General features: G+C 50.4%; 2 protein-coding genes across 10 annotated transcripts in view; one reads left to right on the forward strand and one right to left on the reverse strand.

Annotated features, from left to right (window-relative positions):
* Positions 1–1,850: 1,850 nt before the first annotated feature.
* On the reverse strand, positions 1,851–8,883 carry SEC22B (SEC22 homolog B, vesicle trafficking protein). The gene is made up of 5 exons (XM_071751229.1): positions 8,679–8,883; positions 8,321–8,430; positions 4,725–4,885; positions 4,253–4,399; positions 1,851–3,854 (listed from the first exon to the last, which is right to left on the reverse strand). The coding sequence occupies exons 1-5, from the start codon at positions 8,751–8,753 to the stop codon at positions 3,700–3,702; spliced, it is 648 nt and encodes a 215-aa protein (XP_071607330.1). The 5' UTR covers positions 8,754–8,883; the 3' UTR covers positions 1,851–3,699.
* Positions 8,884–9,741: 858 nt separating this feature from the next.
* The window catches only part of PACS2 (phosphofurin acidic cluster sorting protein 2), a 70,213-nt gene continuing 65,377 nt past the window's right edge, over positions 9,742–14,577 (forward strand). For 3 of the 9 annotated variants that reach the window (XM_071751244.1, XM_071751245.1, XM_071751246.1), the window contains exon 1: positions 9,742–9,963. In XM_071751244.1, coding sequence (XP_071607345.1) covers positions 9,749–9,963 — 215 coding nt within the window. In that variant the 5' untranslated portion in view covers positions 9,742–9,748. Of the gene's footprint in view, positions 9,964–12,614; positions 12,722–14,577 lie in introns of all 9 variants that reach the window. The other 6 variants (XM_071751247.1, XM_071751248.1, XM_071751253.1 and 3 more) reach the window with 4 other exon arrangements.

Genomic DNA, 14,577 nt, shown 5'->3' on the forward strand with positions numbered 1-14,577 from the left:
TGGTGGAATCGAGCAGGCAAAGGCTGCTCCAGAGCCTCTGGAAAAGCAATGAGATGGGAGTTGGGTAGGAGGTGATTCAGGCTCTGATGGGAAGCATCAGCACCCAGCTCGGGTGCAGCATCCCAGATGTTTGCTGGGATGAGCCTCGTGTCCCTCTGCAGGCAGATCCCCAGATCCATGGGGATGCAGCCCAAGCCCAGGGAAGCTGCGGGTTCTTTGGGGAGGACAAGGCACCGCAATTTGGGGAGGGGGGCTATTCGGGGGATGTGCCCTCAAGAGGAGCCCCTTTTCGGCTCTCCAGCACCGGGAGTGGCTCTGGGCCACGGAACGGCTCCGTGCAGGCGCTGCCATCTGCAGGCAACAGCGAGACCCGTGGGCTATGGTCCCCCAGACCCAGCTGAGCTGCACCCACCACCCACTGCTGCACACCCACCCAATTGTCAGGAGTGTTGGTTCCACAAGGGTAGGAAGGCTCTGCAGAGAGACCTGGGCAGGCTGGCTGGCTGGACGGATGGACAGATGGATGGATGGATGGGGCTGAGGCCAATTGTATGAGGTTCAACAAGGTCAAGGTCCTGGACTTGGTTCACAACAGCCCAAAGCTACAGGCTTGGGGCAGAGTGGCTGGAAAGCTGCTGTCCTGGTTTGGGCCAGGATAAAGGTGATTTTCTGTCTTGTCATTTTGCTTTCAGCTGAGTCTCTTGTAAGGAGCTGGACTTGCTGAAATGAACAGCAAGTTTCTCAGTCAGTGTCTGCTGCTGGGACTGATAATGCTCAATGTTTATAGTTACAGCCAGAGCCTGGTGTGCAGAACCAAGGCCACTGCTCAGCTCTGAGGAACATTTTGCCCTCTGGAAGGAGAAAAGGAGTAAAAAGGTCACATCTGCAGCACTCCTTTAGGGAGGAGCAGACAAGATAAATAACAAAAATTGACCAGTATTCCATCCCATACACCTCACACTCAGTATAAATTTGAGGAATCACCAGGGTCAGGCCCCTTCCTGCTTCCCCTTCTTCACCTCTCCCTGTTTACTTCAGCATCCTGGGAGGATTCCATCCATTCCTCTGCCTGTGGTCCTGATCCATGCCAGCCTGAATCTGTGTGTTCCTGCCTCCAGCTCCTGACTCCTGCTGACTCCAGGATTCCAGCCTGGACTTCCCAGAGCTGCCCTGCAGCCTCAGTGGTGATGTGAGAGTTACTGGGGGGAGGAACGTGGTATCAATTTTCCTGTATATTTGTATATATTTAGTAATTTTTCCTTTTTATCATTACTGTTTCATTAAAGCTGTGTAGTTTAGTGTCCAACCCATCAGTCTCTCTCCCTTATTTTCTCTCCTTTCTTTATCAGGGAGAGGGGGGGATTAATAGAGAGCATCTGTTATTCAGTTTAATTGCTGGGCCAGTGTTAAACCCCGACAGCTTCCCAGAAGAAAAGGACCTGGGGGGCTCTCTCAGCACTCCCTGAAGACCTTCAGGTTCTTCCTTGTGTTCCTCTTTAGGCCCCCAGCATTTCCAGCTCTGTGCTCATTACTGATACACACCCTACTCCTACCTCCTTCTGCTTCACTTGTTGCCCCATGCCAACAGCATCACCCCAAAACTCTCCCTGGGAAAGTGCCCACACATCCGTGAGGCTCTGCCCATCCCAGAGGCAGAGACAGGGGAAGAAACCCCTGCTGCAACCCAACTACAGCCTCCCAGCCCCAAAACAGCCAAAAATCCTGGTTTTCTAACAAGTTCTACCTTCCAAATGGTGCCCTTCACCCAGGTGCCTTCAGCTATGAGACCTTCACCCTTGGAGCATCCTCCAGGAGCACAGGACACAGGACACACCATGCCACAGAGCAGATTTTTCAGAAGCATTTATTTCATTGCTGACACTGGGGCTGCAGGAAGCAGCTGCTCACTAAGCTGCCCCTTGGCTGCAGAAACATCACTCCCCTCCATCCCAACAACCCACTGAGGGTGGGGGTCTGCTCACCTTTCAGCACTTACATTACACAGACCTACATGACTGGGACATTCACCTCTTCAGGACTGAAAAGGATTCAAAATATGAAGATGATTATAATAAAGCAATCTACACAATAAACTTGGAGACATCATGCAGTAACCAGATGATTTTACACTACAGGGTGGATCAGATTTGGAAGGTTTACTGGTGGACAAGTGCAAACTGCTTCCCTGCCACAGTCCCAAGCTGGAGAGCATTCCCAGAGCATTCCCAGTGGCAGGAAACACTTCCAGGTCACAGTTTACACATTCCAGAAGCACACCAGATTATGTGCTTTCCAAAGGTGCTGGGAGTCCTGAAAATTCCTTCTGTGACACTGCCTGCTTCCTACCCAAGTGGCAGACACTTGAGTGCAGAAAAGTGCCTGAGATGTGAATTTGTTTGGTTTTTTAATCTTTTTTCTTTTTTTTTTTTTTTTTAATAAAAATAAAAGGTGATTGGTAAAATGTTATTCTTGGCACAGGTGGACAAAACAAAAATTGAAAAAAATTACATTACATTGGAAATTATATAGATAGGTGCATGAGAAGTAAGAAGCTATATATCATTGCCCCACAATGAGTTTGTCTTCACTTACAGTTCCAGCTTCCCAAGTGAGGTAGGGAGAGGGTGACCAGAGGAAAAAAGGTGGTGTTTCCAAAAGATTCCACTGTCTTAAAGTTATCCTTTTGAATCCCTTATGTGAACCTAAGGTATTCTTTAGGGAAACACTGCCTTACCTTCACAACATTCAGAGTTTTGGGTTTTTTGGTTGTTTTGGGTGAGGAAAAGAGGGAGAAAGAAAACAAGCATCCCACAGATGAAATGCTGGCAGTTTTGACACATTTTGGAAGAAAAACACAGTTATAAAAAGGAAGAAAAGAATATAGTGAATCTGCAGATAGAATGGGAAAATAGAGAGTGCTGACATAGTTTGCACTATGCCTGTTCCACCAATATTGAATTACACACCCTGTTCACACGGACACACACTGACCTACACAGCTGTCAGGAAAGGAAAAGAGGACACTCTGAAACCTGTATTTTAATTTTGTAGGAATCAGTAATATTGAAGCCTTTCATTGCCCCTCCTAGTACTAGACAGAATGTATTTTAAGGCATAATTTAACATCCATTTCTTCCTAAAACATTTTAAAAGTGTAACAAGCCAAGAAACCAGACACAGAAAGCTCAACAATAGCTATTCTGACAGAGGTGAAAGCTATTATATGTACAGTGCAGTATTCACCTTCAAACAGGGGAGTCTTTAAAAAAAAAAAAAAAAAGAAAAATAACTGCAGACCCAGATTCTAAAACATTGCCAACACAAGGAATGTTCATTAGAGTCCAGTTCCCACTAGAGCTACCCAACAGGAGGACACACAATGTGATGATGCCAAACCACACTGCTTGACTGCTCCCAGAGAGTGACCCCAGGAGGGGGTCAGAACCTTGGGAGGCCAAATTCTGCAGTACCCTAAGTGCAAACTGCCACAGAGGAAAAGCCTGTAGTCAACAAGCCTTTACACCTATTGTTAGGTTTCACTGAGAGCTGTAGTAGTCAGGTGGCACCCAACAACCCCAGGACACTCCCGTCAAGGTGATGGTCCTCCATGGATTCTAATGCACATCCCCCATGAACAGTGTCCTGCACACATACACCTGCCAGGCTATCAGCTTTCCCTCTTCCCTGACTGTGAGAGGCTCACAGCCACCAGAACCTCACGTAGACAATCAGCATGATAAAAAACACAGCTACAGCTGCCAGCTTGGCGTAAGTGGAACGCATGTTCAGGTACTTTGCATCCTGACGGTACTTCTTGGACAAACTGGACAAGTTGTTGGCCTTGGAATCAAGAGCTGTTAAGAGGGAAAGGGGAGAGAAGTTAATTGAGATTAACCCAAAGGAGATGTTCCCCAAATATTACGTTAACTGCTTGAGTTTCTCCGGAGCAGCTGGCAGCGCAGCGGATTCACGGGGCAGCAAAGCCTGAGCCCATCTGCAGTGCTCTGGGGCTTGTCCTGACACTGAGTGGCAGCCCCATCCTGCCTGATGGGAGCCACCCAAGCTGGTGAGACCCACAAGAACCAGCAGTACCTGCCAGGTGCTTCAGGGTGCAACCAATCCAGCTGCAACACCCACCGAGGCCATTCTTTCTTAGGATCAGCAAGCCCTTCCCTGAAGTGAGCTCATCCCACCCAGGTGACTGAGGAGGGGACAAGGAACCCTATGCCAAATATTGGCCATTTCCCCATACCTGAAAGTGCCTCTCCTCGCTGTAAGACCTCCTCAATGTTGGCCACCATAATCCTCTGCACATCTTGCAGCTCTGTGTTAATGGAGCCCAGGTTCCTCCTCGCCCGGCTATCGATGTAGAGCTTCTTGGTTTTCTGGATGTAGGTGTCTGGAACAAGAGGGGGACAATCAGAGGGAACATCACCTGGCAGAGAGCAGCCTGTCTGCCAAAGGAGTGGGAGCACTGCTAAGACAGCCAGTAGACTGGATTCAAATCCTCAGCAGAATGAAGAGATTTAAAGCAGGAAATCTGAATCAAAGGACATTCACCATTTCCCTACCACTTCTTGACTTTCTTGCTCAAATCCCCACTTCTCTAATGCCAAGAAGAGATGGGACTGCCAATTCCATGGACCAAGCTGGAGAGGATTCTGTGGCTCCTGCTCCCTCCCAGCAAGAATCTTCCTAACTAGCCCCAAGGAGAGGGACCTCACCAAATTCAATGAAGGAATAGGGTCTGGAGACTGTTGGCACCTTCTTGCCATGCTGCTCATCAAACTCTGAATGCAAATCTTCCAGATATGCAAAGGCCAGTTTCTTGGGGAATGCAGCTTCACACAGGACCAGGTAGCACACTCCTTTCTCAATGATGTAGCTAAAAGAACAGTGAACAGAGCATTAATCAACCAATTCTTAACCAATGCTCCTTCCATGGTATTTTCCTTTGACTTTCTTCATAATGTCATTATGCAGCAGTCCAGCTAGCATAAAGATTAAGTCTATTAAAGAACTGACCCAGCCCCAAGGCCATCACAGTTAACTAAGTAGCTTAAAACTTTGTTAATAGCTGCATCAGGCTTAGAAAACAACCTCCTCCCTCTCCCCACTGTTTTTGGAGATACCCCAACAGGTCCAAGTCCCTTGAATCAGCCACCCTCAACTTGTTTCTGGGCTCAGAAGCATCTGTTTCTCTTGCCTCCTTATAGCCTGTGTGTGAATCCTGACAGCCTTCAAATAACAACCAATCCACTCCAAACACGTCCCCCAAAACCCAGGGGTTTATTCTTTTTTATGTCCCTCACCTTGGAGAGCATCAGTGTGTCAGCCTAACCCTCTGCTCTTGGAGAGCTGCTGAACAGCTCAAGAGTTGCTACAAATAATCACCTAGAGCTTGATTCAGCCACTGTCATGAACAGCAAGACCTAAAGAAATCTTTTGAAGTAAGGATAACTCAGGTAGGACTTCTGAAAGTCTTGGCTGAGAGTCAGAGAATCTCAGGCTGAGAGTAATTCATGCTCCATTGGTTCAGCTGCATTATCACAGAACCACAGAATCTTTCAGGTTGGAAAAGACCCATGGGATCACTGAGTCCAACCATCATGCTACAAAATTCTCCCTTACACCACTCCTAACACATTATCTCTCAGCTGATCCTGCCTGGAGCCCCTCAGCTCTATTTCCCACTTGTCTTTTCCCTGAGGTTATATGGGATTTGCCAGAGTGCAAGTGGAACTGTCAGCACCACAGAAGGCAAGCACACCTCTTCCTTCAGCAATTCAGAGAATTTTGCCAGCCTCTGAGCAGAGTTCCTGCACAGCTGGATGTCTGAGGTCCAGTTCCTGCACAGCTGGATGTCTCAGGGCCAGGCTTTGTGCATCTGATCACTCTGCAGGACACACACATACAGGGCAGGTGTGGGCTGACCCCTGTCCTCTGCATCTCTGCAGCCAGCAGGTTCTTATAATTATCTTATTATAAGTATTCTTAGCATTATCTTGGACATTCTGAGAGGGAAATGCTTTTTCCTGGTAACAGTGGCAAAGGGCTGTTTCCAACACAACAGGTAAAATTCATTTCAGCCATTCCTCAGCCAAAGGTCAACCACTTCCTGACAGCACAGGAGGCTCTGGTGGCATTTCCTCACCTGCACAGATGGGGTGCTGGAGTTGAAAGGGTGACACAGCTTTTGGAGCTAAAGTCTAAACCTTACATTTGACAGAAATCACTTCAGCAATTGTCATTTAAGCTTCATGTTTCAGCAAGAAGAGGCTCTCCTCTGAATTGATCAAGCTAAAAATGGTCACTGCCACCTCAGCAAGTTCAGCCACATCCTCAGCCACTCCTGTAACTCTTGCACTGCAAAATGCTCTGCCCTGGTTTGTGCTGCCCTCAGCAGCCAGAGCTCTGACCTGTCAGAAAAAAAGGGTTTGATGTGGGTAACAAACAGCACTGTCAAGAGTCAGACTTAACCTCAGACTCCCCTGGTTCTTCTCCTTCCTGCACTGTGATCACAGGAGGTTCCTGCCATGGAAGTATTTTTGTCATACAGATCCTCCCTTAAAATTCCACCTTAAAGGAGGCAGCAGGTGAGTGCTTTGCCAGAGCAGCTCTCAATCACCTGTGGAACCTGGCATGGGACTAACTCAATGCAGAAGGAAAAACATTCCTTCCCCCACACCTCTGCCAGCCCAGCTGCTTCTCTGAGACAGCTGCCAAAACACCAGCTTGCACAAGCCCTCCTGTCTTTTCAGAGGAGGTGACATTACAGCCACCACCAGGAGCCTTCTGTTTCCCAGGCACTTTCCCTGACATCATGGAAGCAATGGAAGAAGGGATTTACTACATCTACACAGAATTTTCCCAAGGTTTCACTGCCAGAGCTACACTCATGCAGTACCACAGAAACACCTCAAATGAGAGAGCTTCAAAATGCAGAAAGCTTTAAAATGCAGAAAGATTCAAAATCCTTGAAAGAAGACAAGGAAGAGCAGCACTTTGCCATTAACTCTGGCAGCAACACCCAGACCTGAGAGGAGACAAGGATGCCAGGCTATTACAACCAGGGCCAGGGCCATCCTCTGACCACTGTAACTCCCTGTCAAAGGCAACCAGAAACCGAGAGAAAAGATCCAAAAAATCTTCTTACATTTGCACATAAACCAAGCACAAGAAAAATTGCCCTCAGCACCTCATGGCTTTCTCCAAACATTGCCTTTTCAGAAAACTCCTGTTCCTGTCTTTTCATGGCACTGAATCTCTGAAGAAAGGGGCAGGGCAGCAAACTTGTTAAAGGGACCTCGAGCCAACCCTGCCCTGGGTTCAGCACCCACTCACCCAGCTGCAAACACCCCCCGAGTGACCAGGGAACTGAGAGGGACCCCACTGCAGGCAGTGCAGCAGAACTGGTGCCAAGCATGGGAAATCTTAGCACATTCCTGGCAAAACTGCACAACTCTGCCTTGGTGGCCTCAAGTGGCATCTGATCTCAGAGACTTCTGGCATAATTTTTTCTGCTAGTTGCAGAGTTCTGACTCTTGACAAGATCTTGGGCTTGGTTAAGTCTTCAAGCATTACTCTGGCAGATAATTACACACTGTGCCTTTCACTGATTGCCCATTCTTCCTCCCTTTACTTCCTCCCCTCCAGTTCTCTGACTATTGATCAGGGAGTGGGAGCACCTGACATGCAAGGAAGTTTTCATCATCCTATATTCTTCTTTATATTCATATTACATCTTTCATTTTCTCTGTAAGTTTTCATTACCTTATATTCAAACTCCCTTGTAACTGGGCTAAGGGAGAAAGCCAAAACCCCTTTTCAGTTGACAGCTTTTGAATAGCTCAGGGAATCAAACACACCCAATCATTTGGCAATGATCCCCAGGTGACAAGATGCAAGAAAGGTGTCTGTCAGATATTAAGGAAATAAAAGCAAAAAAATAGAGATATCCCACATGCTTCTGCACATGAAGGTAAAACACAGAAAGGTGAATTCTCACCTGACATGCAGGGAAGTGCAAGAGGAGCTCACAGGGGTGTTTTTAACAAAGATTTCTCTTATTAAAAAAGGCAGAAGACGCACTTCAGGTAACTTAGAGGGTTCAAACAGAAAAACCCTCAGGGGAACAGCACCTACACTGTCTCCAGTAAGGGCTGAACAACACGGGGCACCCAGCAGTGCCAAGAGCCACAGCTCACACACAGGCAGCAGAGCAGAGAGCTCCATCACTCCCATTCCCTGAGGCACCTCCATGCCCAACAAACCCTCACCCTGACCCAGAGGTGCCTCCCCTTACCCCCAGAACACTTACTGGAAAGCCATGGCTCCTGCTTCCAGGGTACACCTGGTGGGGGACTGCTCGTTCAGCTTGCGGAAGAGCTGCTTGGCCTGGCTCTGGTACTGCTGCAGATCACGGCCTGACTGAGAAGGGAGGGCAGAGGCTGTTGGAGGGGAGGCTGATACCAGAAAAAAAAAAACAAAAAAAACCCTCTACCCAAACCCGGGGAGGGGGGGGGGCCCGGTTCGGCCCAGACCACAGACACCGCTCTGCCCCTCCAGCCAGGCGGGAAACGCTCACCCCACTCGGGAAAAAAAGGGGGAACACTCCCCACTTCACACTCCCCACCTCCCACTCCCCACCACCCACACCAGGCCGGACCCCCCCTCACCTGCTCGTCCTCCTGCATGGAGGCGGCCAAGGGGAGCCCGTCCGCCACACGGGCGATCATCGTCAGCAGCACCATCTTGGCTCCCCGCCGCGGGTCCCGGTCCCCGTCCCCGCACCCGCCGCTGACCCTCCCCTGCCCCTGCCACGGAGTTAACCGGAAGCTGCCACCGTAACATCCGCTCCCACCGCCCCAGCACCGCCGGGAGCTTCCGGCCGCGCCTCCGGGAAACCGCGCGGGAAGCGGCGGGAGCGCGGCCTGGACACGCCCCCTGCGCTTGGGACACGCCCTCTGCGCTTGGGACACGCCCACTGCGGGTTTGGACACGCCCCTATTTGGACACGCCCCCTAGGATATGGACACGCCCACTGCTGTTTGGACACGCCCCCTGCTGCTTTGGACACGCCCCCAATTTGGACACGCCCCCCTGTGATATGGACACGCCCCCGAGCTCTGGACACGCCCCTCAATGTTTGGACACGCCCCCTGATCTGGAGCACCGCCCACCATCAAACCACGCCCCCTGACAAAAAGAAAAGAAAAAAGAAAAAAAAGAAAGGAAAAAAGAAGAAAAGAAAAAAGGGGAGAAGCCACGCCCCCACCGCCTTTAACCACCGTGTGGCCGAACACCGCCCACAATTAAACCACGCCCCCCAAAAAAAACACGCCCCTCGGAAAAAAATAAGGAAAAAAGAAGGAAAAAAAGAAAAAAGAAAAAAATGAAAAAACGAGAAAAGAAGAAAAGAAAAAAAAAAAAAAGCCACGCCCCCACCGCCTTTAACCACGCCCACCGTGCGGCCGAACACCGCCCACAATTAAACCACGCCCCCCCAAAAAACACGCCCCTCGGAAAAAAAAAAAGAAAAAAAGAAGGAAAAAAAAGAGAAAAAAAGAAAAAAAAGAAAAAAAACCCAAAAAAGCAAAAAAAAGCAATACAAGCCATAAAAGCCACGCCCCCACGACCGAACACCGCCCACAATTACTCCGAGCCCCCTCCCCTTTTAGCCACGCCCCCCACCGCACCCAGCCAATGGCCACGCCCCGGCGCGGGTTTAGCCCCGCCCCTCACGCCGATGTGGCCCCGCCCCCCCTACGCGGGGCGGTGGCGCGGGCGGCGGCGGTGGCGGCGGGTCCGGTGGGCGCGCGCCAGGCCGGCAGCCATGGCGGCGGCGGCGGAACGGAGCCGCCTGAGCTTCCCGGGGGGTACCGGGGCCCTGGGGCGGCCCGTGCCTATGAACCTCTTCGCTACCTGGGAAATCGACGGTTCCAGCCCTAGCTGCGTCCCCAGGTACCGGGGGGGCGGGTGGGGGACCCCTTCCTACCGGCAGCCGGCAGCCCCCCGGGGGATGGGGGTGCTGGGAAGCGCGCACCCAAAGGCGAGGCCTCGGTGGCTGCGTCCTCGTCCCCCTTTCTGCTGAGCTTCGCGGTCCTTTCCTCGGTTTCGGAGTCCTTTTCCTCCGCTGTGGGGTGTCCGTCCCCCCCACGGTGTCACCGCAGTGATGGGCGGGGGTCTCCCGCACCCTTCCATCGCCTTTGGGCTGGGTGAGGGGTGCGGGGCTGGGGCGAAGGCACCCCCGGAGATGAAAAGGGAAGGGGTGCTGCCCCCCGCACCTGCTCTCTGAGGGGGTCACCCTGTGCCAGGCGTTTGGGTGTGTGTCCCCCCACCCCAAAACCTCTTCACGGGGGTGTGTTGGAGGCAGGGTTTGGGGGGCACGGTTCCTTCTCGCTGTGCCCCACCATCCCTCGTGGGGGGTGAGTCTCTCGTGGGGGCTTTGGCTCGTCAATGCCCCGTGTCGGTTGCCTTGGGGTGGGCAGCAGTTTCTCTTCTGCTCGTTTTTCACCCGCTGCCACTCTTGAATCTCTCCCCGCCCCTGGTGTGTGGCTGGGAACACGCGGGTGCATCCCTGCCCGGGATTTTTTTTTTTAGCCTGCACGGGAAGGATCTCTCCTAGCTCCTATTAAAATTTTCAATTTTTGTTTCTTAACAATGCCTTTGAGGATTTAAACACGCTGACGATGGATCTCTAAAGCACTAATTTTTAATTTTTTTTTTTTTTCTAATGGGAACGCAGCAAGTGAGGAAAAAGGGAACAGAGTCATAGGGCTGACCTCACAGGGATGTAAAGCTTTGCACGCTTTCAGACCCCCCCCAAATTCCTCTTCTCCACCGAGCAGATGGCAACTTGGACTGGATGGTCATGCCCCTGTCTTGCAGGGCTAGCAGTTTGCTTGTGGGACTAGTAACTTTCTCAAGCATCACCCCCAGTCATAAAGCTTTGAGGTTCTGGGCAGGAGGATAGCGTGGGGTGAAAGAAAATCCAAGCAACTGCAGATGATCCTGGTTTATGAGAGCTTATCTGTGCTGAGAGTGCCTTGGAGTATCTGTGGAGCAGCAAGTTTCTCTGCTTGTATCTTGTTGAGCTTTTCTTCCCTGCAGCAGGAGGTCTTGGAAAGGGAATAAATAGCACCAAGGAAAACGTGTCCCCCTCTTCAAGGAGTTTCCTCTGCTGGGGATGGAGTTGCCTGGATGGGAGGAGCAGTTGGTGCACTTCTGATTCTTGCACTGGGTTCCAGTGTGGTTTGCGTGGACCCTGGTGTTGTTCAGAGGAGGTGGAGGCTCTCTTGTGAGGACAAAAAACCTGTTCTCCCCTTTGCACTCTCATCTCCAGGAAGGCAGTTTGGTTTCTGTCTCCTCCAACCTCCCGACAGCGCCTGTTAAACTGAAATAAAAGACCAAATATCAGTGGCTGTCAAGGACTTTTAGTTCTGCATTATCGTTTATGCTGATAGCTGCAAGTCTGAAAACGAGTTAACAACGTAGCTTGTTTGCAAATCTGTAGGTGACCAGAAAATGCAGTGTAAGGACCCTGTCCCTTGATGTGATGGGGCTTGGGTGTGTATCTGCGTGGGAATTGGCATTTAGGGTGGGTCTTGGGTGCTTGAATTTCCTGGGGCAGGTGGGCAGCAGATTGCAGGCAGCTGCTGAAGGTGCCTGGAGGAATTGGGGTGATGGTGGCTGGGCAGGTGGGGCAGAACTGGGGCTGAGGGAGAGAGATTTTGGAGTAAGTGAGGCAAGCTGTGAGTCAGGGGCTGGGGGGAAGCATTCAGATGGAATGTCCTGTGATGCTGATGAAAAGAACAGGGGCAGTTGGGACCTTTTAGGAACACAGCTTTCATAGAGGGAGCTTTTGGGGTGGGTTCAGCCCCGTTGTTGCCGGCACCTTCGCTTGTTTCTCCTGGCTGCCCTTTTCTCCTGGAGCCAGGGGGGATCAGCAGGAATCCAGCTGCTGCATCCACTGCTGCTGACTTTGCAGAGCCCTGTTGGACATGGGCTGTCCCAGCAAGTGTGTGAGGGCTGCTTAGGGGGTGCAAGGTGTGGGAGAGCTGCAGCTGTGGGTGCCCAAGTGTTTTTTGTTAACCTCAAATGAAGTCAGGAGCAGCTGGGGCTGCAGCACCCAGTGAGGTGTTTGTGTAGGTCCAGTGTGGAATTCTAGAGCAGCAGGAGGTGAGCAAAGCCTGGGCCCTCAATTCTGCTGCTTCTGTTCATTCAGCAACATGTCTGGTGATGCTGCCTTGGGTCCATGCTTTGTGTCTCACTACAGGCATTGCAGCAAAGCTCTTGTCAGGAAAGGTAGGAATTTGAAAACCTGGAAGTTATACTATTGCCTCTGGATCTTAGGTTCATGTGGTACTGATTTTTTCCTGTGGCATAATGGCATTTAAGATTCTTTGTGTTGAAGTGAGAGAGAATGGGTTGGAGGTTCTTCTGCAGAGAGATAATCCTAAGAATGAGTTTGTTCAAGCAGACATCTGTTGGGACATGAAAGGAGGATGTGGGGAAGAGTGGGGCTTGGTGTGTGGTCAAGTTTTGTGGAACTGCCTTGGTCTCTTCTGAGATTTCTACCAGTTACAAATTTCCCTCTGGGTTTCTGTTGACAGGACAGGACTACCTAGTGGAGAAGAGGCTTGAAGTTGGCAGAAAGACCATTGATGGAAGAGGGGAATGTGCTTCAGGAGGAAATGTTGCTTTCTTCCCTTTTCTTTTGGTACAATAAAACTTACCCTGTTTCTAAACCATTCAGTGAGCTGGAGCACAAGGGCCTGGGTGGGAGCAGCACCTGGAGTGGGCTGTGACTAAATTGCCCTTAGTGCTGTGGGAGGGTGTTGAGGTGGAAGGTCTCATGCAGATGTGGTGTGTGCTTCCCAGATGGTGACTGAGAGCTGGACTGGGGGAGGGAGATGGCTAAAGCAGTGCTCTGCAACTCGGTCTTCCTTGGAGGGTGATTTACTGAAAGTCCATTTGGCTTGGGGAGGGAGTCAGTAAAAATCTGGAAGGCTGCCTTGTAGAGTTTCTTTGTTTGAAAACACTGTGCCTAAACTAAAGGAAGAACAATAGGAAGAGCCCTAGTGTTGTTCTGCAGTTGTGTGTTTTGAGTGGAACACAAGGTTAGGTTTTGTGTGGTCTCCCTTTTGCCATTTGCAGAAGTGATTTTTCTGACTTCTTTTTCTTCAGCACATGTAGCTCCTGGGGCCTTTGACCATAGTGCTGCTGAAATGCAAGTACTTCTTTCAGTCATCCCAGAAATGTGACTCAAACTCTCTCACTAGCTGGGTGTAACCAGTACATACCAGAGGGGAGGGATGCCTACCTTTTTCTGTCATTTCTTCTGGGCACTGAAATATTTTCCTTTGTGGAAACCTAAAGTTCTCCCTATCATCTGAAAAAATCAGAGTGGTCTTCTCACTGCATGACTGCGAGGGGATTCAAGTTTTTCCTTCAGTTTCCTCATGCTGAATGGTAAGAATTATTCTGTGGGGTTTAGTGGGCTTTTTTTCCTTTTTTATTCTCCAGTCTCTTGATGAAGCTGTGGATAGGAATGGCAGGACACAGAGACTGAAGAAGCAGCATGGGGAGGCTGTCTGGAGGAAGAGTGGTCTTAGAGGAAAGTTTTGCTGGAAGTGAGTCTGCTGGAGCAAGCAGAAGGCAGGAGTTAGTGCTCTCATTCAGAATGTGGGTTTTTTTAGGCTACTGCCTCAATTGTCACATACTTGGAAAAAATTCCTGCTCAGCTTTGAACTGGAGTGTACTGAGGCCTAAATGCCCACGGATCAGCTGTGACCTCGTGTTCCTTGGAGATACAAAGGAAGCTGTGGAACAGACCTGGTAAAAGACAATGCTGAGCATCCAAGACTCAGGGCACTGCCTGAGTATTTCGTGTGCTGGTTCACCCCTGTAGCTTCTGTGCTGGGTGGGGAAACACAAAGAGAATGCACACACATCTCCTGCACTCAGACAGGAGGTTCCTTGTGATGTTACTGCTCTCTGTTCTGTGGGATGGCCTTGCAGCACAGGAACTTTCCCACCAGCCCTGGTGGAACATCCTCAGGATGGAAACTGGTGGGGTGAGGCTTTGGATTCTCAGCAGCAGAGTGGATCCCAACAATTTTCTCCTGCCCCAGGCTCTATGCTCCTCTCCCTGTGCCAGCTCCCATCATCTTCTCCTGATGTGTCTGGTGGCTCCCTGTAGGTTAATGAGTTGCAGGGCTTTGCAGAGTGGGCTATAAGCAAATAAAGGTAACAACATGAACCAGGTGGCAGACAGGATTGCTGGGGCATGGAGCCACTCCAGCAATCTGCATGTTTGCACTTCTGTCTGGTGTTAATTCCTCTCCCAGCTGAGTGCTGAGGGGGTTGTGACCTGTGTGAGGTCCATGGGCTCTGTCAGGGTTTGCTGCAGGTGCTCAGAAGGGTACAAAAGATGTTTGTGCCTGCACTGGAAACAGAGATTTCTTTTTTTTTTTTTTTTTTGAGAATGTGTTCTGGGCTGGTGTAAGCAATGACAAGGAGGCTGTGTTGCTGTGTTGGCAAAGGAAGGTGGGCAACTTCAGAGAGTAGTAATTA

The sequence above is a fragment of the Heliangelus exortis genome, chromosome 8, assembly GCF_036169615.1.
Source record: "Heliangelus exortis chromosome 8, bHelExo1.hap1, whole genome shotgun sequence".
Classification (NCBI taxonomy): domain Eukaryota; kingdom Metazoa; phylum Chordata; class Aves; order Apodiformes; family Trochilidae; genus Heliangelus; species Heliangelus exortis.

Bases quoted from the DNA above. Each gene is read 5' to 3' on its own strand.
- SEC22B (XM_071751229.1), bottom strand. From the start codon at position 8,753: ATGGTGCTGCTGACGATGATCGCCCGTGTGGCGGACGGGCTCCCCTTG. The intron at 4,886-8,320 runs GTAAGTGTTCTG...CTGTTCTTTTAG, and splicing joins GCAGGAGCCATGGCTTTCCA to CTACATCATTGAGAAAGGAG. The intron at 4,400-4,724 runs GTGAGGTCCCTC...CTCTTGTTCCAG, and splicing joins CTATTCCTTCATTGAATTTG to ACACCTACATCCAGAAAACC.